This window comes from Manis javanica, chromosome 9 (assembly GCF_040802235.1).
Source record: "Manis javanica isolate MJ-LG chromosome 9, MJ_LKY, whole genome shotgun sequence".
NCBI lineage: Eukaryota > Metazoa > Chordata > Mammalia > Pholidota > Manidae > Manis > Manis javanica.
Window position 1 is genome coordinate 58,259,354 of NC_133164.1, and position 23,357 is coordinate 58,282,710.

Here is a 23,357-nt window from a genome sequence, read left to right on the forward strand (position 1 = left end):
TGTATGAGGGCAGAACCGGAGCTTTCATTGGGTAGAGGGGGGTCGTCAGCTATGAGGGCCATCAGAAAGGGAGTACTGGGGGCTGTGGGAGTGGATATAGTTATGGAAACGTGGAGGAGGGAAAGGTTGTCTCGTCCTAGTAAAGGGATGGGACACTGGGGCATAACTAGGAAGGAGTGGGAGAAAGGTATGGGACTGTCTAGGATTGTGCATAAAAAGGGGGGGGGGGTTTAATGGGAAAATCTGTTTACCTCCTACCCCGACTATAGGAGTAATGGCTGGTGTGGTAGGGCCCCGGTATTCTCGCAAGACTGAGAAGGTGGCTCCTGTATCTAGGAGGAAGGAGATGGGGCGACTGTCTACTGTTAAAGTAACCCTGGGCTCCTGTTTGGTGATGGAAATGGTCAGGCAAGAAGCCCCCGGGCCCCGTCAATCTTCTTCTGCCAGCCCCACTACGGCGGGCTTAGGATGGGGGTTGTTCGTCCAGCCTCCCCTTCGGGTGGTTGGGCAATCAGACCCCCAGTGGCCCTTTTTGTGGCATCTGGGGCATGGGGTGGTAGGAGATCTGGGGGAGGGGCACGCCCTTGACCAATGTCCCTCTTTTCCGCACTTGAAACAAGCTCCTGGGGGGGCTTGTTTGTAGAGGGGCGCCCAGGTTGTGGTTTTATCAGCTGGGCCAACATCTGGAAATTGGCCTGATCAGCCTTTTGTTTACGGCGTTCTTTCTCCTCCTCCTGGTTATGGAAGACTTTAAAGGCCACTGTTAGGATCTCAGTCTGTGGGGTAGTGGGGCCCTGTTCTAACTTTTTGAGTTTAGCTTTAATGTAGGGGTAGCTTTGAGCTAGGAAGTATGTCATAAGGACATGTCTTCCTTCAGGTGTTTCTGGGTCCAGGCTGGTATACTGTAATAGGGCTTGAGTGAGTCTGTCTAAGACCTCGGAGGGCATTTCATCTCTCTTTTGAATTATGTCTTGGAGCTTTTGAAAATTGACTACTTTACGAGCTGCCTTTTTCAGACCTGCTATTAAGCAGGAGGCAAAAATATCTCGAGAGCGGAGACTTACGGCGGTGTTATAATTCCAGTGTGGGTCTTGTTCGGGGACAGCAGTGGGGCCAGGGGGATAGGTGGGGTCAGTCCTGTGGGTTTCGGTAGCGTGCGTTTGGGCGAAGTTCCAAACTCGTCTACGCTCTTCAGGGAGGAGAGTATTGGCCAGGAGCATGAAAATGTCATGATGCGTGAGGCTGTAAGACTGGAGGGTCCATTGAAACTCCCTGATGTATGTCGTGGGATCAGTGGAAAAGGAACTTAGGCATTTCTCTAGTTGGGCTAAATCTCTTAAATGCCTTTGGATCCTGCTACCTCCAGGAGGGGGGCGGTAATTTTGGGAGGTTCTCGGGACCAAGTCTGAGGGGGACTGAAGGGTTCTGGCTCAGTCTGTGGGGGAGTGACGTGGTCTAGCTGCGCCTATTCAAGCAGGTCGTGAAGTGCAGAAGTGGGGCAAAGAAAATAAAGAAAGATAGAATCAGACCCATGTGTTGCCAGCCTGCAGCCCAGCTGCTTGCCTCTGCTGCTTTAGTTAGGCTTGATCTCATGACTCTGAGGTTAAGAGTCCCATGCTCTACTAATTGAGCTACAGCAGGGCTCCAGTTAATTGCTTATGGAATGCGTTGTTTTCTATTCCTGCCACATCGGCAAGTGGGGGAAGGGCATAGCTAGAAGCAGGGGCGGTGTTTCTACACATGTTCAAGGTCTCCCTATTTTCAGAGTGAGGAGTCTTGGCAAGATATGTTTTTGTGGACAGATAACTTCTAAGGACTGCACCGGTTGTTCTCTAGCTTGTGCTTTCCCATGCTGCGTTCAGACATGGGGGGAGGTGCTTTCCCATTCTCTCTACAAACATGTGAGAAGACAAAGGCGGTCCCTAACAGGGGAGAAACAGGTGATGAGGGCAAAGACGGAGGAGGCCCTTGGGACCTAGTTAAAGGGGGGGCTGAAAGGCTCAGGCTTAATCTGCGGGGGACGAAGGCGGAGGAGGTGAGATGGGGGAGGAGATGGTGGGGGAGGAAGGGAGAAGGGCTGTTGTAGGAGAAGAAGGGGAAGGGAGTGAACGGGAGGCTTCTGCGGGGGTGGCGGCTTGCAGGCTAGGAGAACTTGGGAGGGGGCTGGGGGAGGAGGAGGCAGAAAGCTTCAATATAGGGAATCTCCTTCCATTTTTTCAGGCACTGGCAGTAGTTAAAAAGATCGCGAGTGATGTTAGGATCAAGAGTTCCCCCTGCAGGCCATTGGTTGTTATTGTCTAGGGGGTATGTCAGCCAATCTTGGGAGCAATATTTACGGAGAAGTTTTGGTTTTATATCAGGCGTCAGGGAGAGGGTAGCCAGATGCTTAAGCAGGCATTCAAGAGGTGAACTTTCAGGGAGGGATGAGGAGGCTCCTATGGCTAAAGGACAGAGAAGGAGACAAACAGGGGAAGACGAATAGAGATCCTCGTACTGGAAGCAGACCGCAAGGAGACAAAGGGCATCCCCGATGATCCTTGGTGGTCTGCGGAAACTCGTATACGAGTTGGAATTTCTTAGGAAGTGTGGGTCATCACCCAGACTTCCCTAAGAAGGCAGAGTGCCGGAGTCACGAGGTACCTAGCGCTAGGCGTTTTCGGCGGATGGAGCAAAAGGAGGAGGGGGGGAAAAGGGAGCGTTCTCATCCACAAAGGAGTCACCTCGTTTATGGCTGTTGGAGGGGGGTGCCTGAGAGTTGGCCGCAGCCGTGAAGGCCTGAGGCGGGGATTTATGACTGTCGAAGGAGGGGCCTGAGCGTCCACCGCAGCCGTGAAGGCCTTAGGCGGGGAGAGTTCCCTCCTCATCCCCGAGCGTCAGGGCCTTGCCGGATGATCACGGTCAATGGCACTGCGATAGCTCGGGGAAGAGTGGCCCACCCCAGGGAAATTTTGCTTAAAAACTTTCAGCACTGATGGAAGGGACGGTGAATGCGTTTATGACTGTCGGAGGAGGGGCCTGAGGGTCCGCCGGAGCCGTAAATGCTTGAGGCGGGGATTTATGGCTGTTGGAGGAGAGGCCTGAGGGTCCACTGCAGCCGTGAAGGCCTGAGGCAGGGAGAGTTCCCTCCTCATCCCCGAGCATCAGGGCCTTGCCGGACGATCACGGTCAATGGCATTGCGATAGCTCGGGGAAGAGTGGCCCACTCCGGGGGGAAAACTTACCTAAAAGCCAGAGAGGAGTGGTGAGTGTGATGAGCCAGCGCCGGAAAAAGAGGACGAGGGCAAGCTGCTGCTGGTGTCGGGGGGAAGACGGGGCCCAGTTGGGGTGTCCCGTCTCCCGGGTTTCGGCACCAATGAAAGGAAAGGAGCAACACATAGCAGCAATTCACCGGAGAGTTCCGCTTTATTAGGGAAAGGTGCTGGGTTATATAGGAAGGGGCATGAATTGATTGAGGTGTCACTTCTACAGGGCTGGTGGCTGGTGGCTAGGTGCTGGGATTGGGAGGGGGGCGAGAGGTGATTGGGCTTCAGGTGGCGCCGGCGGGAACTGAGGACCCCGAAGAGAAGCCGGAAGTTTGCCATCTTACTGGTGGGGACCCTTCACCAATCCTTAGATCTTTTGTTTCTTTTCCTTGTCTTAACCAAGAGGCTGGAACCTCAAGTACAATGCTTAATAGAAAGCACCATAGTGAGCAAGCATCCTTCTCTTGTCTCCACTTCTTTAAAGGGGAATGCTTTTAATGTCTCACCATTACATGTAATGTTTGCTGTGGATTTTTTGCTTTCTTTGCATACGCCATTTATCAGATTAGAAAGTACCCTTCTGATCTGGTTTATTAAGTGTTTTGCCTTTTCTTTTAACTACAAATGGGTTTTTAAATTAGAACCTTTTCTGAATTGATTTTGATAAGATTTTTTACCTTCAATTTATTAGTTTAGTGAATTGCATTATATATTTTTCTATTGTTGAACCAATCTTGCAAGCTGGATAAACTCAACCTGGTAATGATATAGTCTGTTTTTAACACTGCTCAATTGGGGTGCTAATACTTCTCATTTAGGATTTTTATATCTATGTTCATGAGTGAGATTGGCCTGTATTTTACCTTTTGTAATGTGCTTGGTAGTCTTTAGTATCAATGATGTAAAATGAGATGGACAGTGCTGTTCTACTTCTTCCATCCTTGGACGAATTTGAGTAAAAGTGGAATTATCTGTTCCATGAATGTTTGGTAGAATTCACTGGTAAAACCAGAGGTGCTTGATGTTTTCTTTCTAGGGAAATTTTTAATTACTGATTCAAATTATTTAATACTTAATAGTAATATTGAGGTTATCTTTTTCCTTTTTTATGTAATTTTGTTAATTTATACTTAAGTTGGAATTTTCCACTTGGTCTACATTTTCCAGTTTATTGACATAAAATTATTCATAACCATCCCTATTATCTTTCTAATCTTTGTGATGATGGCCCCAAGTTTTTGTTCCTAATACTGTTTATCTGTTTCTTTCTTTCAGTCTGACTGGAGGTGTCTTTAGTTTATTATTTCAAAGAACTAGTTACTAGCTTTGTTGATCAGACTGTGTACTTTCTTTGTTTTCAGTTTTTTTACATTCTACTCATATCCTTATTATTTCCTTTTTTCAGCCCTCCTTGGGTCTTTTCTGTGTATTTTCCCCTATGTTTAAATTTATCTTTTAAGGATCTAAAGTTATACATTTTCCTAGTCATTTATTTTGTGCATTAAACAAAAATTGGCAATCATTATTTTCAAAAGTGAAGAAAAGGATGTCATTCTGACATCTGAATTGCTACTGTCAACTGTGACTAAATGCAGAGTTCTCACCATGACAGACAACATGACTTTTTCTGTACATGAGAAAATCATACTTACCAATGTTGTTTTAATGTCATCTTATTTTCATATAGGATTCGCCTTTATTTGATCTTATTAAACAAGCAAAGGACCGAGAAGGACCAGCTGATCACCTTGAATCTGCTTGTACTCTCAACCTTCCTTTACAGAATAATCACACTGCAGCAGATATGTAAGTAGAATATATGTTTTATTACCCATTCAACTGCAAATAGATTTTGAGCAAAGTATGATTCCAGATGGTATTTAGAAACTGTAGGGAGTAGAATTTTGCATAAGACATTGTTCCTCCTTTCAAGAAGTGGGAATATAAGATAACATGATCCATATAAAGGTCATATAAAGTGGTAGAAGTACTACTAAAATCACTCTGGCTTGGTATAAAGAGAGCAGTTTTCATGGCAGAGATGGCAATTTCATAGGCCTTAAAGGTGCAATAGGATTTCAATGGAACTGGAGAGTTGGGAGGAGACAGAAGAGTGTTTCAAGTCAGAATTACATGAACCCCAAAGCCTAACAGCCAGGAAGGCAGAAACATTTTTCAGGGATTGCAGATCAATGCATATGGAGTGAAACATAGGATAGGTACAGGGAGTTGTGTGGGACATGAGACTGAAATGGCTGATCAGTGCATGGTGATGGCAGTGGGAGATGAAAGCAATAGCTAGCATTTTCTGAGGGCTCACTGCATGCCTGAGCACTTCAGAATCTCTTTTTTTTCATTTAATCTTCATAACAGCCTTGTTAGGTAGTAGATACTGCTGATTATATAGCCTCAGTCATCTATAAAGTAGGAATTAGAGGCAACTTGCCAAAAAGTCAACAGAAATCAAACCCAAGCAATCTGACCCCAAAGCCCATGCTCTTAAGCATTCTAGCTATACTGCCTTTCATAGAAATGTGCCTAATATATGTTTCTGCTTAGTTCTATGTAGGAATTGGCATTTTAGTATTCTGTGATTCATGTAGAGACTGTTTTCCAGAGATGTAATTTCTATGCTGACTTGTACCCAAAGTATTCCTAGTATATGGAACCTTTGTCTTCATGCATGAATTTGTTTGCTAGGTTATACATTGATTTAAATAAGTGAAGCCTTATATTTTTCTTTAATTCACTAAGCAGTTGTCTGTTAAGTGCCAGGAAGTGTTCTAGGCATTGAGAATACAAAGGCGAGTAAGATGAATTAGATTCTTCCCCTCATAGAGATTACTTTCTAGAGGAAGGAGACAGTGAAAAATAAACCAATACATGAGGTGATTTTAGAGTATAGTAAGTTCTGTAATGGAAGTGATGTAATGTAACCAAGTGATGTGAAAGAGAAAAACTGAGAGGGTGATAGAATGTTTAGGGAAGCCTTCTCTGATGAAGTGATACTTGACCTTAGATCTCAAGGGCACATGGATGCTGGCCAGGAAAAAATCCAGATGTGCATTCCAGGCAGAGCAAATAGCAAGTACGGTGCTCCTGGGGCAGATCAGACTTAGCTGGTGTGAAGAACAGAAAGAAATCCCGGTGTGGCTGATGTAAAGTAAGCAAAAGTGTTACATGACAAGGTTGGAGAGTCAAATTGGGACCAGACCTTAAAGGTTCCATAGGGAATATGAAGGGCTTTGGATTTTGGAAGGACAGTGGGTAGCATTAATATTTTAAGCAGGGGTGTGGCTTACTAAAATTTATATTTTTACAGGGCCACTTTCTGGCTGCTATTTGAAGTGTAGGTGGGGTATGAGGTGGGAAAGGAATAAGGCAAGGTAAAAAAGGAAGACTACTTGGGAGACGGTTTCAGTGCTCCAACTGAGATAATCACATCACTTGGTCTAAGATTTATCTATAGAAGGAGAAAGAAATGGAAAGATCTGGGATGTGTTTTAGAGGGATTAGTTTTGCTTTGAGTTGGAGGAATTGGAAAAAATTAAAAATAACTCCTAGGTTTTTGAGACTAGATGCACTGTGGAGTCGTTTATTGAGATCGGAAAAACACAGGGAAGAAATCAAGAGCTCATCCTTGCCCTTCTTAAGTCTGAGATTCATGGAGTGATGTTGATAGGCAATTAAATATTTTGCACCTAGAGCTCAAGGAAGACTAACTTCTCCCCAAGTTAAGTCAGTCTAAGATATCATATATAAATGAATGGAGGGAAATCCAAGGTTTATAGTAGACTAGATCCTGGTACTTATGAAATCATTGTGATGAATATTCCTTTTTCCTAGTGTACTAGTTAATATTCTACATGTAGTAGAAACATCCATGGTAAGGTGTAAATCTTATTTCCTGCTAAGAATTATTTCTCAGTTACTAAAACAAAATTAGAAAATAGAACTGAATTATCCTATAAAATAAAGGGCAACACAGGATTAGGACATCAGAAATTGAGAGGTAATATTTATTAATATATCTACCTTGATTTATGTCTGACATATTTAGTATACTGGTATAAATCTGCCTTGGTAATCTTACCTGAAGTACGAATTCATAGAATTCTGTACTATATAGTTCAGTTGTGTTTGTATATGTAACTTAAGGTTTATCATATGTATGAACCATTGTTATCAATTAAACGTTTTAAAGAGGAGAATCAGAAATGTGACAAAACTATTTTGGTACAATAACTCGTTATTTTAAGCTGGAGTCATTTTATCTCAGTCCCACTATAATTATTAAAATTGAACATATATACATATGCATTTTTTTTCAACATGACAGTAATTCCCAGGAAAAGCCACTTATTAAAATGGAGTTAGAAATGGTAATGACAAGTGTAGAATAACAGACTAAATAGACAAGATGTGTTTGGATGCATCTGTCCAGCTGTGTGTGTGCATGCATGTGCATGTTTTTGTGTGAAAGAGATTCTTAGCAAATTTTAAATGAAGATTTTTCCTTTGAATGTATCTACATATCTTTCTCCTGTAAGATCCCCAAAGAAAAAAGGGTCAACTACTCATGTAAATTCCACTGCAAATGCAGAGGCACAAGCAACTTCACCCTTCCAGAACCAGAAGCCATCAAAATCTACCTCCCTTTCACTCTTTTACAAAAAAGGTTAGTAGATGACTACTTTCAAGAGCATGGACTCTGAAGCCAGGCTGACTGACTTCAAATCATGTCTCTTCTGCTGACTAGGTGTGACTTTGGGCAAGTCACTTAATATCTCTATGCCTTGGTTTGCTCATCTGTAAAATAGAAATGATAATCTACCTTATAGGGTTTTTGAACTAATTAAATGATTTAATACATAGAGTGCTCCAACAGTGCCCAGCACATAGTAAACACTCAGTGTTAGATATTTTTATTGTTACTGCGGCTACTGTTGTTATGCTTTCAAATTTATGTTTGAAAATATTTGCTGCTGACTTCACTTATGCTGCTCAGTTGTGTTTGCAGAATTGAGATAATACAGTGTGCTAAGATCTAGTGCAGGCACATTTCCTGACAACCAGGTTGTATAGCATATATGCATATGTGGTGGGGCAGGGAGGTTGGTTCATGTGTCCATGTGTGTGTAAGTGCACACCCACTTGAAGGAAAGTGAAAGGGAAGATTCCTCTGTGATAAATCTTTTTTCTGATTTTAATGACATCAGAAATATACTGAGTTTTGTATATTTGTAAGAAAGCCCTCAAGTTAGAGCAGTGGTTCCAAAGTATGGTCCCCAACCAGAAGAGTCCGTCTTACCTGGGAAGCTATAGAGAGGAGAATTTTTGTGTGGGCCCTACTATAGAACTACTCAATCCAAAACTCATGGATGAGGTGAGGCAAAAAAAAAAAAATTCTTGTTTTAACAAGCCCTCCAGGCAAGTCTGATGCACAGTAAGTTTGAAAACTACTGGAATAAATTGTTAACTAAAATATTCTGACTACATTATGTAAGTCTTTAATGGGCACATTTAACCCAAGGGTTCGTTATATTTAAAGTCTTCCACACTTTTATTCCACTAGTGTTTGTTTTAATAGATTCTAAATAAATTTCATTATCACAGTCATATTTACCACTTAGGTAATCTGCAATTCTGGTATTTTCCAACAGAGCATGCTCCATTGGTATTTTATGGGGAAATACACTATTTGTTTTTTGTTTTTTGGATTGGAAAAATTTAATAGGCATTGCTAATTCTATTATTTTAGAAACAATTATCCCTCTTGTATACTGATAGCAAGAATTCCCAACATCTGTAATGAGTGATTACTAGTGGAACTTAAAACAAATCCTGTTTGGTTTGTCTAATTTCACAATACCTTGTGATCTTTCTTCTTCTACCTTCTACCTTTGCCTCAGTTTCATACAATAATAATTAATTGAGGAAGTATTATCTTGCCTTTTACATACGTAGCCATTTGCTAAGATTAAGAATCATTTATTCATATGGAAAATAGTGGTAGAGGTGAGGTTACCATTGAAATGCAGTTTAACAGCATTGTGATTATAGCAATTTGACATTTTGAAAAGATCTTGTATTCAAAAATGAATAGTAAACATGACTAATTCCCCTTACCTCTCCAGTGTACCGACTAGCATATCTTCGACTAAATACCCTATGTGCACGCCTTCTGTCTGACCACCCAGAACTAGAACACGTTATCTGGACCCTTTTCCAGCATACACTGCAAAATGAGTATGAACTCATGAGAGATAGGCATTTGGACCAGGTAAGAAAATAAGGCAGCTCATCTTCTCTTCTCCTGTATATTTGTTAACTATGTACTGGTTTCTTAAGAAAAGATTAGATTCAAATGAGAAGCTAGATCAACTTAGTAGATTTAATATGTATTCAGTTGTTGGCAACTTTTTATATTTTTTGTTGCAATTCTTACAGATTAAAGTTTTAGAACCTGAGAGTATTTCAATAACTTGACTTGTCTAATGACGTGAAAGATCTTAACTGCAAAAATCACTGAAGAAACCGTTTGTCATTGGCTTTTTCTGTGTTCTGGTAAACTAGATTTCATGTTAGTATGAAAAAAGCGTAAGACTTAAGAACCAGCTGATCTAAATAATTCCTATTGAATGAATGGAGCAAAAAGTAATGAACAAATGAATGAGTTAATTAATTTACAGAGAACTCTTCTATCTTCCCTTTTCTTCTCTGTAAATGAGATAATAAGAATTTTTTTGGTAACAGCTTTATTGCAATGTAATTCATACACTGTACAAATTACCCATTTAAAGTGTACAATCCAGTAGTTTTTAGTATATTCACAAAGTTGTACGACCATCACCAAAATTAATTTTAAAACATTTTCATCATGCCAAAAAGAAACCCCATATCCTTTAGCCTCACCTCTTTCTTCCCCCATCCCCTCCATCCCCTCCATCTCCCACCCCCTCCATCCCAGGCAACCCTAGTCTACTTTCTGTCTGTATAGATTTGCCTATTCTGGACATTTTATAAATGGAATCATATAATATGTTATTTTTATATCTGGCTTCTTTCATTTAGTACAATGTTTTTGTTGTTAATCTGTGTTTATAGCTTATATCAGTACTTCATTCTTTTTTATTCCAATTAATATTCCATTGCATGGATATACCACATCATATTTATTCAATAGTTGATGCACATTTGGTTTCCATTTTTTGGCTATTCTGAATAATGTTGCTATGAACATTCATTACAAGTTGTCTGAATGTATTCCCAATTTGCTTGGGTATATACATAGGAGTGGAATTGCTGGGTCATATGGTAGCTGTATGTTTAACCTTTTGAACACTGGCCAGATTGTTTTCCAGTATGGCTACACCATTTCACATTATTACCAGCAGTTAGAGGTTCTGATTTCTCCACATCCTCACCAACTTCTAATTTTCCTTTCTGATTAAAACCATTCTAGTGTGTGTGAGGTGGTAGCTCTTTATGGTTTTGATTTGCATTTCTCTGATGGCTGTGATACTGATCGAGAATCTTTTCATGTGCTTATTGACCATTTGTATATCTCTGTTGGAGAAATATCCATTAAGATCCTTTGCCTATTTTGCAATTGGGTTATCTTTTTTATTATTTCTATATTCTACACACAGTCCTTTATCAGATATTAAATAAAATTGAAAAATAAAAATATATATTTGCAAATATTTTCTCTCATTCTATGAGCTTTTTACTATCTTGATGCATGTCCTTAGAAGCACAAAAGTTTTTAATTTTGATGATGTTTAATTTACATATTTTTTCTATTATTGCTGGTGCTTTTGGTATCAAATCTAAGAAACCATTGCCAGATCAGAGGTGATGAAAATTTATCCATTTTCCTCTAATAGTTTTATACTTTTATTTCTTATATTTAGATGTTGATCCATTTTGAGTTAATTTTTGTATATAGATTGAAGGAGTCTAACTTCATTCTTTTGTATGGGAATACTAGTTGTTCCAGCACAACTTGAAAAGTCTTTTCTTTCCCCATTGACAGTTGTAAAAAATCATTTAACTGTAAATATGTAAATGTTTATTTCTGGTTTCTTAATTCTATTCCATTGTTCTATATTTCTCTTTTTATACCTGTGCCTCACTGTCTTGATTGCTGTATCTTTCCAGTTAAGTTTTGAAATAGGAAAGTGTGAGTGCTCCAGTTTTGCTCCTTTTTCAAGATTGGTTGGACTATTCTGAAACTTGCATTTCCATATGAAGTTTAGGATCAGCTTGTCAATTTCTACAAAGAAGTCAGCTGGGATTTTGATAGGATTTGCTTTGAATTTACAGATCAACTTGAGGAGTACTATCATCTTAACAATATTTCTTCCAATCCATGAACATGTGACATCCTTTCATTTATTTCGATATTTAATTTCTTTCAACAATGTTTTCTAGTCTTCAGAGTAAAAGTCTTACACTTGTTATGTTAAATTTATGCCTAAGTATTTTATTCTTTTTAACACTATTGTAAATGGAATTTTTTTCCTTAATTTCTTTTGTAGATTTTTCATTACATGATATAAAAATATAATTGATTTTTATGTATTGATCTTGTATCCTGCAACCTTGCTGAAGTTGTTTATCAATTCTAATAGTTTTTTAGTGGATTCCAAAGATTTTTTTTTTTTGAGAGGGCATCTCTCATGTTTATTGATCAAATGGTTGTTAACAACAATAAAATTCAGTATAGGGGGGTCAACGCTCAATGTACAATCATTAATCCATCTCAAGCCTAATTCTCGTCAGTCTCCAATCTTCTGAAGCATAACGAACAAGTTCTTACATGGTGAACGAATTCTTACATAGTGAATAAATTCTTACATGGTGAACAGTACAAGGGCAGTCATCACAGAAACTTTCGGTTTTGATCATGCAATATGACCTATAAACAATCAGGTCAAATATGAATATTCGTTTGATTTTTGTACTTGATTTATATGTTGATCCCACATTTCTCCTATTATTATTATTTTTATTTTTAATAAAATGCTGAAGTGGTAGGTAGATGCAAGATAAAGGTAGAAAACATAGTTTGGTGCTGTAAGAGGGCAAATGTAGATGATCAGATGATCAGGTTTGTGCCTATGGACTAAGTTTTAATCCAGGCTAGACAAGGGCAGCAAGACATCCACGGATGCAGAAGATTTCTCTCAAAGCAGGGGGGGTGAGGTTCTGAGCCTCACCTCTGTTGATCCCCAAATTCTCACCTGATGGCCCCCCTGCGACTGTGCCTGTCTTAGGTTGTTCCTCCCTTGAGGAATCTTACCCGTCTCTGGCTAACCAGTCATCTTCCGGGGCCATACAGGGAAATGTAAAGTTGGTAAGTGAGAGAGAAGCCATATTGTTTGCAAAGGTTAGCTTTTTACTTCTTTGCAGATTTATGCCCTGTGGCTTCTATGCCCAGCACTTGTCTCGAGGTATCTTTACCACCTGGAGGATTCCAAAGATTTTCAATACATAAGATCATGTCATCTGCAAATAGAGATATTTTACTTTGTCATTTTCAATCTAGATGACTTTCATTCAATTCAATTGTCAAGTTTCTCTGGTTAGAACATCCAATACAATGTCGAAGGGAAGTGGTGAGAGGGAACATCCTTGTCTTATTCCTTATCATAGGAGAAAGCATTCAGTGTTTCACCATTAAATGGTTGTTAGCTGTGGGTTTTTTGTATAATGCCCTTTATCAGTTTGAGGAAGTTCCTGTCTGTTTCTAGTTTATAGAGTGCTTTTATTATGAAAGGGTATTGAATTTTGTGAAATGCTTTCTTTTGTACCTATTCAGATGATCATTGGATTTTTTTTCCTTTTATTGTATTGCTCTATGATATATTTACATTACTTGACTTACACATGTTAAATAAACCAGCCTTACATCTGTGGAATGAATCCCACTTGATCACAGTGTATAATCCTTTTGATGTGATGCTGGATTCAGCCTTGTTTTGTTGAAGTATTCACATTTTTAATCATGAGATACTGGTAATTTTCTTGTGACATCTGGCCTAATGGAATTATTTGGAAAGTGTTCCCTCTTCTAATTTCAGAAGTTTGTGGAAAAATTACTATTTTTTAAATGCTTGGTGGAATTCTCCAGTAAAGCCATCTTTGTCTGGGATTTTGATTACTAATTCAAGCCCAAATTTTCTATTTCTTCTTGAGTCAGTTTTAGTAGTTTGTATTTTTCTATAAATTTTCCACTTCATCTTAGATATCTCTTTTATTGCTGTGCAGTTGTTCATATTGTTCCCTTATAATCTTTTTTACTTTTCCAAGTTTAGTAGGAATATGCCCAATAAGAATATTTTGAGCAGAGGTAAATTTCTGTATATACTGTAATACAAATATGTGTATTTTACAAAAGCATATTTGGATACATAAATTCTAGTATGGATTTTTTAAAGTAGGCATTTATTGCCTTACGGTTCTACTGCTTTTCTGCAATATAGAAAGACAGACAGTAGTACTAAGGAATTCTAAAGAGATTAAGTATCTGGAATCAAGATTTTTGTAGGAGTAGGCTTAGGTAAACACTGAAGTAGAAGAAAGTGTGAATTAGCAAAGAGGATAAAAAAATTAGCATTCTAAATGGAAGGAATAGTAGTTCTGGATCTGGTAGGATGCTGAGCAAGGGATGAATAAGTGTTCTTGACAGTAGTCCGTGTGAGCAAGAATGTGGCATAAGACGTGTTTACTTAAATTGGGCAGTAAAATTCATGTAAACTAAGAAGGCTTGATGTTTTCAAATCACAGGGAATAATTTCAAATCTTATTTTTGCATTTAAAAATATTTTTATTGGAACATAATATGCATATAGAAAAATCCACATAAGGATACATCTTAATGTAAATTCATCAGCTGAACTCATCTATAACCAGCATCCAAATCAAGAAACAGAGTATCGTCAACAACACGAGACTCTCTCTTGCTCCCTTGTAGTCACTACATCCCTTTATCACCACTGTATTCAGTATTATTTTATCTGATAGTTTAAACCTTTTACACACGGGGCCTTTTTTTTTTTTTTTTCCTTAGTGTTAGTTAATACAGCTAACTGATTTCAGTTGTAACTTTTCTGAGAAACATTTAAGGAACAGGAGCCAAAGTTAAGGTTTTACAAACCAGAAGATCAGCCCTGAACAACTGAGGGCTGGCTATTTGCATTTTGTCCTTTAAATACAATTTGTGTTAAACACATAGTTTGAAATTGAGCTCAGAATGGAAAAGGATAATGTAGTAGGAAATTAAATTTCCATTTTTTGAAACTGAAAGAAAGATAACAGAGTACCTTTTAGAACATAACCATGTAACAAAATTCTGACTTTTTTACATCACATTTATTTACTAGATCATGATGTGTTCCATGTATGGCATATGCAAAGTGAAGAATATAGACCTTAAATTCAAAATCATTGTAACAGCATACAAGGATCTTACTCATGCTGTTCAGGAGGTAGGTAATATAACATAGTAAGGTTTTTTTTGGCTATATCTTTAAGTATAAATAGATCAATCATTAATTACATCATATATTCTGACCTTATTATATAAATTCACGTATCAATTTTTTATTTTTATATTATTGGTTAATTATTTGTAATTAAAATGGAATTGGAAAGTTAAGGTACTTTAATATCCAAATTAATCATATTATAAAGTTAATAAGGAATACTGTATCCCTGCAATAAACTTGGTATTTGTAATACACTCTTAAATGTGTGTGTGTGTGTATATGTGTATATGTATATATATAAATAGAATATATATATATATGTGTGTGTGTGTGTGTGTGTGTGTGTAGATATATATATATCTATGACAGTTCACTTCTGGTAAAGCAGAGTAAAATCCAAGCCTAAGAAGGCTTTTCAGATTATTTTTTCTTCCATATGTGCTTCTTTCTATTAAAAAGTATTATGAATTATTAGGAGAAAATCTAAAGAGATAAATTTCCAAATTCATCTAACAAGTGTTTTTACTATTCTTCTTCAGACATTCAAACGTGTTTTGATCAGAGAAGAGGAATACGATTCCATTATAGTATTCTATAACTCTGTCTTCATGCAAAAACTGAAAACAAATATTTTGCAGTATGCTTCCACCAGGGTACGCTGAAAGTATCCTTTGGGAAAATCTAATTATGAAGCAATGGATCTCACTAAAACAATAAATAAATAATCTTTCTTTTTGTTTTTGTTCTAGCCCCCTACCTTGTCACCAGTACCTCACATTCCTCGAAGTCCTTACAAGTTTTCTAGTTCACCTCTACGAATTCCTGGGGGAAACATCTATATATCACCCCTAAAGAATCCATATAAAATTTCAGAAGGTCTGCCAACACCAACAAAAATGACTCCAAGATCAAGGTTTGTGTTTTCTCTTTAGGGAAAAGATAAAGAATAAAGGATTATTTTGATCCAAGTACAAAAATATAAAGCTTTCTTCATTTAAAATAAGCTAGACTTTTGAGTCTCTAATTTGCTTATTTATATTAACTGGCATGATAAGAATTTGTGGGGAAAGGAAGATAATTTGTTTTCTTAGATGGGTTTGAAAATTTAGTCCTGGCTGCTGGGGTCTGTTCTTTTGTAAACAGTCTGAGAACCAGTTTGGTAGTAAGTTTAAAATCACTTTCATAATTTCTTTAGCCAATCGACTAAACAAAGTAGATTACATTGGTTAAGAAGTTTTATTCAGGAATTGCAATGAATGTCCTGTAAAACTGTGAACCTGTTCATCTTGCTTTGTTATAAAAATGTGACTGATTAAATGTAGATGACTGTAAATTAAGTCTAAAGTCCATTCATAATTCTGCCTGTGGCCTCCTCATATTACCTGGGACAGGTCTGTATGTCTGCTTCAGAAGGGTGCTGTGGATCATTGAAATGATGAGAGCATGAAACTGTTTTAAGTTCACAGATGAGAAGTTGTGTGCAGCTACAAGTAATTATGTTATCTCCCACATCAAACTGCAAGTGCTCTCTGGCTCTGTGCTTCAACTGACTTACTATATGTTATTATGGGGTATTTGAAACTAACTTTATTTGTATAAAGTGGGAGGCAGATTGGCTAGTATAGTTAATGAAATGTCATCTCAGAAACTGTCAATCCATATTGTACTTAATGGGCAAGAAACAAACAGGAAAGGGATATATTAACTCTTTAGGAAACATTTGTATAGTATATTTAATTATATAAGTAATGCACTCTGATGATAAAAGTTTCAAACTCTACAGGAAAAGGTAAAGTAGAAAATAATTGGCAAGTTATATAAATGCTCTATGTACCCCTGTAACATCTTTTGTTTATTTGGTATCTTATAGTTGAGTGTGTCAATAATTATATCTTACGTTATAAGCTGTTAAGATGCCACACCATGTCCATTTAATTTACACAGGCTCATACTGCCACATGAAAACATATACTTAGGTACTGATAAATAATCCATATTAAGATGATAATGATTATTTGCTGATCATGGTGAGATCACTTCCAAGTTGTTCTTTAGCAAAAGTCACATTCTGAAAATCCTAAAAAGCTGATGAAGCATTAAGAGACCATCTTAACACACTATTTATCCAGCATATTTAGGTATTCTGGTTAATCAAATATATAGAATGATGGTCATTTACCAAGGAATTGAAAAGCAGTAATATCTATGTATCCTTATACATACGATCAAATCTTTGTTATTCAGGCTAGTGCAATTCTTCAGCTTTAATATCAAGGACATAAATTATATGGTTGAAACAAGGACAAACATACAAAGAGACATACCTGATACTAGGATATATGATAAATATCTATTACTGCATATCAATATAGATCCTAGTTAGAATTCTGATTATTATTTAGTACTCTTAAGAGTTTGCCATATGTAACTAGAATTTTTAATGTGAAAATGTGAAAGAAATTTTTGTTGATAACTTACCCATTGATTTATGAAGAATTAAATATGGGAAAACTTCAGATTTTCTTTGATCCTCTTTTTTAAATGTATATAGTGACAGAATATGTCCTTGCAGACATGTGGTTCTTGCTTTTAAAAATCCTAGACACCAGTTCAGTGTTTGACTAGACTAGCACTGTTAAAATAAGCCCCTAATGAATATAATTTGTCAGTGGCACTAAGAGTAGAGGAAACCTTTGATTTAACATTTCTGATAGTTCAGAATGATGTGTTTGTTCATCTCTGCATAATTATATATGATTTTCACTACTAATATGTATTTTGTCTTAACAGAATCTTAGTATCAATTGGTGAATCATTTGGAGTGAGTATTTTCTTTCTATGAAATATAATGGCATGCATTGTACCTATAAAAGAAATTGAAGATTTCTATAATTTGAATTTATAAATGCTATTATTCAAACACCTCATCCAGGCATGTTGCATAGAATTTAAAAGATAGGTATATCAGATTTATTTTCAAGTCAGATTGAATTATAAATCATACTTATAATTGGTAAATTTCAAAGCTACAGCTATAGGAAAGATACTCCAGACTGTGATCACCATAACCAAATGTCATCAGCCAGTTCCTGCCTACTGGTCTTCTCCTTCTCTACATATACACACTTTTGTTTGTCCTTCCTCTTAGACTTCTCAGGCTTCTAGGATATTCTTTATCTGGTAAATTGATTAGGAATTGGTTACATGAGACTCTTCCCAGTATTAAGTGACAGGGTATGTGATAATCTTTGTTCCAAAGGATCCAAGGGAAAGCTGAGCTTTGGAATAGTTATTCTAGGCTGGAAACCCACTACTCTAGTTGGCCTTCCATTAACATCATTAATTCAGTTTTATATTCAGTGCGTATTACTTTTAATATGTTTCACCAACAACAACCCTCCTACCTATATTAGTTAGTTATTGCTGTGTCAAGAATTATCCCAAACTTAGTAACTTAAACATTTTTTATTGCAATTTCTCTGGGTCAATAATCCAGGTACAGCTTAGCTGGGTCCAAAGTCTTTCCTGACAAGGCTGCAGTCACTGTGTCAGCTGTGACTACGGCTGTCTCAAGGTTCAACTGGAAGAGGACCTCTTGCAAACTCATTCCTGTGGCTGTTGGCCCTAGCCTTCAGTCCCTTGCCACTGGAGCCTCTCCATAGGGCTACTCAGTACTTACAACATGGCAGCTTGCTTCCCCCAGAGCAAGGACTCCAAGAGAGGGAAGGAGAGAAAAAAGGAGATAACAAGCAAGATGCAAGTTATAGTATTTTAGTAACTAAAACTGAAAGTGACATTCCATCATTTTTGCCATATTATTTTTGTCAGAAGCAAGACAACATTGGGTCTAACCCACACTGAAGGAGAGGAGGATTACACAAGAGTGTAAATACTAGGAGGTGGGGATTAGTGAGAGCCATTCTAGCATCTGCCCCAAATGAAACAACTAGAATAACTAGAGAAAGATAAAAGTTTATATACTAAACGACTGAGTGTTAAAATGAATGTTACAAATAGTAAATGCTCTGACACTTAGCTCAAGACAGGCTGCAGCTGTCAGGCTTCACTAAGGAGACGTGGGACCACATAAGGAGGGTTGGATCTGGGTAGATGGAGGGATCTTCACATTGTTCTGCTTGCCAGCACCTCTAAGAGAATTAAGAAAATGTTTTACATGTTTCCATATTTTAAAGCTGATAACTAAAAAGCTTATCATAAATTTAATAAGTGCACAGGATTTAGTTTCCATATGTTATATATGTACTCTAATTTTCCCTTAAAATTATTTTTGCTTTTTGCTCTTAATTTTTAGAAAATAAAGCATACTTAACAAAGCTAATCCCCACTGTCAGATCAGTCAAATCAGATTTAATTTCTATCAGAAAGCCTGACATGAGTTTTCAGTTCACATGAACATGTTCATACACATCCTTGAGATAATCAGCCCACTCCAGTTCTAAAATAGACAAGAAGTACAGTTTTTCCATGTGTTTCTCCTTTGGATAAAATAAGGTGCTGTGTCCTTGTGGTTATTTTTTTTCTTCTTTTTTAATTGAAGTACATACAATAAAATACGCAAATTATAGTGTACAGTTCAATTAGTTTTGACATGTGTATACACTCATGGAACCATCACCCAGATGAAGAATATCAAACATTGTCACTTCTTTTCCCCATTCACCTTTTTACCCACCTACCCTATGGCAACCAGTCTGTTCTCTGTGTTTGAGTCTATTTCTGTTTTGTGTGTTCATTTGTTTTATTTTTTAGAATCCACATATATGGTATTTGTCTATTACTTAGCATTAGCATTATACACTGTAGGTCCATCCATGTTGCTCCAAATGGCTGGAGATTTCATTCTTTTTTGTGGCTGAATGACATTCCATTGTGTGTATGTACCATCTCTTCTTTATCCATCCGTCGACACAAGCTGTTCCCATAGTTTGGCTCCTGTAGATAGTGCTGTGGTACACATACAAGTGCACATATCTTTTCAAATCAGTGATTCTGTTTCCTTTGGGTAAATTCCCAGACGTGGAATCACTAGGTCATATGGTATTTCTGTTTTTAGTTTTTTGAAGAACCTCCATATTGCTTTCCACAGTGGCTGCTCCGATTTACATTCCCACCAACAGTGTACAAGGATTTGCTTTTCTCCACATCCTCACCAACCCTTGTTATTTCTTGTCTTGTTGATATTAGCCACTCTGACTGGTGTGAGGTGACAGCTCATTGTGGTTTTGGTTTTAATTTCCCTGATGTGGCCTTTGGTATTTCTTACCAAAGCTTTCTTTACTTTGCTATGACAGTATTCTCCTTCAGGAGACGTATACATCACAAATCACCATCAGTCATCCTGTGTGGACTGAAATTCTAAAGTCTTTTAATTAAAAAACTTATGAACCAGCAGCATTTCAACAAATACTGTATCCATACTTGTGTAAAATGTATAAACTATAGGACTTTTCAACCAAATGCCCATGAGTGCAAAATCATTACTCACTGGACGTTTCACTTCCACTTCCTATTAAATTCTTGTGACATCAGTTGTTATGCCTTCCAAAAACAGAAAAAAATGTCAAAAACAAGGGTCCAGAAAGCTGTTCCAACTTTATGTGCTTCCAAGCAGTAGCGCTCATTTTGCATGTGGATGAGTTCTGAAAATAAGGAACCAGGACTTTCATAGTAACAGCCAGAGTTATTGCAGTAAGGGAAGAATTTCAGAGGAAAAGATAGGAAAATTAAAAAACAGTGGCTATTTAATTGGAAAAAGTTATGTGCAGTTACTTTGATTTTATGATTTTTCATATCTCATTTGGTGCAGTAAAGCAGAAAATTAAAATGCAGATAATTACCACTGCCTGACTTTTGACACATTCCAAACAACAAATAAGGGTTGCTAACTACAAAATGCTGGCATTTAATAATTTAAAATAAAGAATTCTGTAATTTGTAGACTTCCGAGAAGTTCCAGAAAATAAATCAGATGGTGTGTAACAGTGATCGTGTGCTCAAAAGAAGTGCTGAAGGAAGCAATCCTCCTAAACCACTGAAAAAACTACGCTTTGATATTGAAGGATCAGATGAAGCAGATGGAAGGTAGGAACAGTTTTAGAAGGTTTTTCAGTAGCTGAGCTGGTCATCTGAAGAACCCAGAGTGCCAGCTGTGCTCCTAACTTCCACCGATTCCTTCCATGACAATTTTATTTGGAAATTGTGAGGATTGCTCAAAATAATAGATCTGAATGCATCCCCAAGTAAAACACCATATAAATCATATACTACCTACTGGAATTAGTTGAAAATATCAGATGCTAAAAATCTGATTTTTTTCAAAGCCATTGATAAAATTTTGTTTTTATTAACACATTTTTAAATGCATACTCTTGAAAAATATCAATTACTGTGTTTTATAAGAACTACAGAAAAAATATGTAGGATTGTAAATTTGTATCATTTATATCTTAGATCGTTTTTTTATAAACCACCTTTGAAGTTAAAAGCTACTCACTAAAATAAGAGCATAAAATAAGTCATAGAAAGAAAATCTGAGTTTTCCATTTATACATATACATACGAAATATTTTGTATTTTTTAAATCTGCAGTAAACACCTCCCAGGAGAGTCCAAATTTCAGCAGAAACTAGCAGAAATGAGTAAGTACTCATCATTTTACCTATGTAAATGAGAAAATTGTTTACATTGCGAAAAGCCTTTTCACATTATAAAAGAATACTTATAAATCTGTCACTTAGCTGGCTTGCTTATGCATTTAAAATATGATTCAGACAAGAATGCATTATTCACCTATAAACATTTATAAATGAAATAAATGTATGATGAAATGTAAAATGAAGGTCATCTTCATCCTTTCTAAAATCTTTTGGGCAGGAAGACTAAGAAGTAAACCTACATCTTCAGCATGAATGGCTGTGGTTAGAAATATTTCAGGATAGCAGAACCATAATGAAGTCTGTAAAAAAGGGTTGGATATAGGAAATGGTTTTATAGAATTAGGATAAAAAATATCATCACCCTTATTTAAGAATCATCTTTTATTCTATTATTGAACCTTCCTACTTTGCAAGTTTTGAAACTTAATTCTAAACAGAAGGTCTCCATTACTGGAAATCAAAATTTTGATGAAAAACACCAGGTCATTTTCCAAGTTATACAAAGTGACATCAATTTGGAGTACTAAGGCAAATGGAATTCTATCCTAAGCAACTCTGAGAACATAAAAGATTAACCCAAGTATAGTAGATGGAAAGCACATTAAGAAAAAGATAAATGTGTACTAACTGCTACTAAGTTGTCTTAGAGAGTTGGCTGTGATTGTGTGTGTGACATTTTCTGATAATCTGGTGCCAGATCCATTAACAAGAATAAGAGCCAAGACTTGTAAAAAAGACAAACATTTAGGAGATAGTAAGTATTAAGACTACATTCCTAGGTCATAGGACATATTAGTAAGAACAATACCAATTAAAATGTGACTTTTTAAAAAGGGCTTTTTAACATGTCTCTTGTAGGTACTTTGAAATACAGAGTATTTAAGATAATGCTTTTGATTTTTAAACCATTTTTTCTGTGCATATTATTTTGAAGAGTAATTAAAACTATAACAAAAGTTTAAATTTTTTGGTTATAAATTATTTTTGGATTTTACATTGACTAACGTACTCATTTTAACATTTAAATAATTGTGGCTTTTCCCTTAGTACATGAAAAGAGACATGAAGCTTATAACCAAAAGCAGGTTTTGAAAACATGTGGAAGCATTTGGGAGTCCACAAATACGCATTTTAAGAGGATTAGAAAGCTGTAAAAGCATGTGTATTTTCTTAGCAAAGAGTTCAGTTGCTGTAGTCAGTACATTTCCCAGTGACACACTTAGCTATGATGGTGAATTCCCTATGGCAAGCTGAGATTCAGGGCCTTTGTGCAGCTGGAGAATTGGAGAAACAGCAGGAGTTTTCACTCATGAGGCTCAGGAAATCTCCACACTACTTTAGCTTTCCTCAAAGAAAATTGCATTTAAAAAAGTCATCCCACAGTGCTAGATTGCTTTGCTCCGAGTGGATGGGCCAGAGGGGGAGACTTAGAGTTACTACTTTCTTTCTTTTCCAAGTGTAAATATGGAATACTACTTTCTTTCTTTTCCAAGCTTCTTTATGAAGAGCTCCTGCCTACCACTAATATCAAGAACTTTTTAATAATTTTTAAAATATTTTTTTCAATAATTTTAATTATTTAAAAGTTCTTTTCCCATCTACTGTTGTAATTAATAATGGGCTTTTAAAATGTCTATGTCCAAATTAAATGAGCTCTAAACTGATGTCTTTGCAAAGCATCTCTGAACAGAAGGGAGTCTCTTGCCTTGTAGAGACTACCACTCACTCAGTTAGGCAGATCTGTCTGGGCCAGCCCAGGATTCTGCTCTGGTAAAGTGCCAGTCCTCAACCTCATTATCTCTAGAATGTGACCTACAAACTTGGGCCACCTTTTGGTGGATAAAGAAAATATTAGAATTTTTTATTTTTGTCTCATCTGTTTTTAATGTTTGCTTGCATCGTATGTGTTTTATAATTTATACCCACTTACACACATAGACATA

General features: G+C 37.0%; 2 protein-coding genes across 9 annotated transcripts in view; one reads left to right on the plus strand and one right to left on the minus strand.

Moving 5' to 3' along the window:
- RB1 (RB transcriptional corepressor 1) overlaps positions 1-23,357 on the plus strand; it is a 187,326-nt gene that overhangs the window by 161,924 nt on the left and 2,045 nt on the right. For 6 of the 7 annotated variants that reach the window (XM_036996524.2, XM_073212649.1, XM_036996526.2 and 3 more), the window contains 9 exons: positions 4,930-5,048; positions 7,793-7,920; positions 9,380-9,525; positions 14,633-14,737; positions 15,277-15,390; positions 15,487-15,650; positions 17,528-17,558; positions 20,697-20,839; positions 21,347-21,396. In XM_036996524.2, coding sequence (XP_036852419.1) covers positions 4,930-5,048; positions 7,793-7,920; positions 9,380-9,525; positions 14,633-14,737; positions 15,277-15,390; positions 15,487-15,650; positions 17,528-17,558; positions 20,697-20,839; positions 21,347-21,396 — 1,000 coding nt within the window. Of the gene's footprint in view, positions 1-4,924; positions 5,049-7,792; positions 7,921-9,377; positions 9,526-14,632; positions 14,738-15,276; positions 15,391-15,486; positions 15,651-17,527; positions 17,559-20,696; positions 20,840-21,346; positions 21,397-23,357 lie in introns of those variants that run through there. The other variant, XM_073212653.1, reaches the window with a different exon arrangement.
- Positions 18,694-23,357, minus strand: part of RCBTB2 (RCC1 and BTB domain containing protein 2) — a 112,767-nt gene continuing 108,103 nt past the window's right edge. The window contains exons 14-15 of one of the 2 annotated variants that reach the window (XM_036996530.2): positions 20,244-20,296; positions 18,694-18,885 (exon numbers count right to left, since the gene is read on the minus strand). In XM_036996530.2, coding sequence (XP_036852425.1) covers positions 20,291-20,296 — 6 coding nt within the window. In that variant the 3' untranslated portion in view covers positions 18,694-18,885; positions 20,244-20,290. The remainder of the gene's footprint in view (positions 18,886-20,243; positions 20,297-23,357) is intronic. The other variant, XM_036996529.2, reaches the window with a different exon arrangement.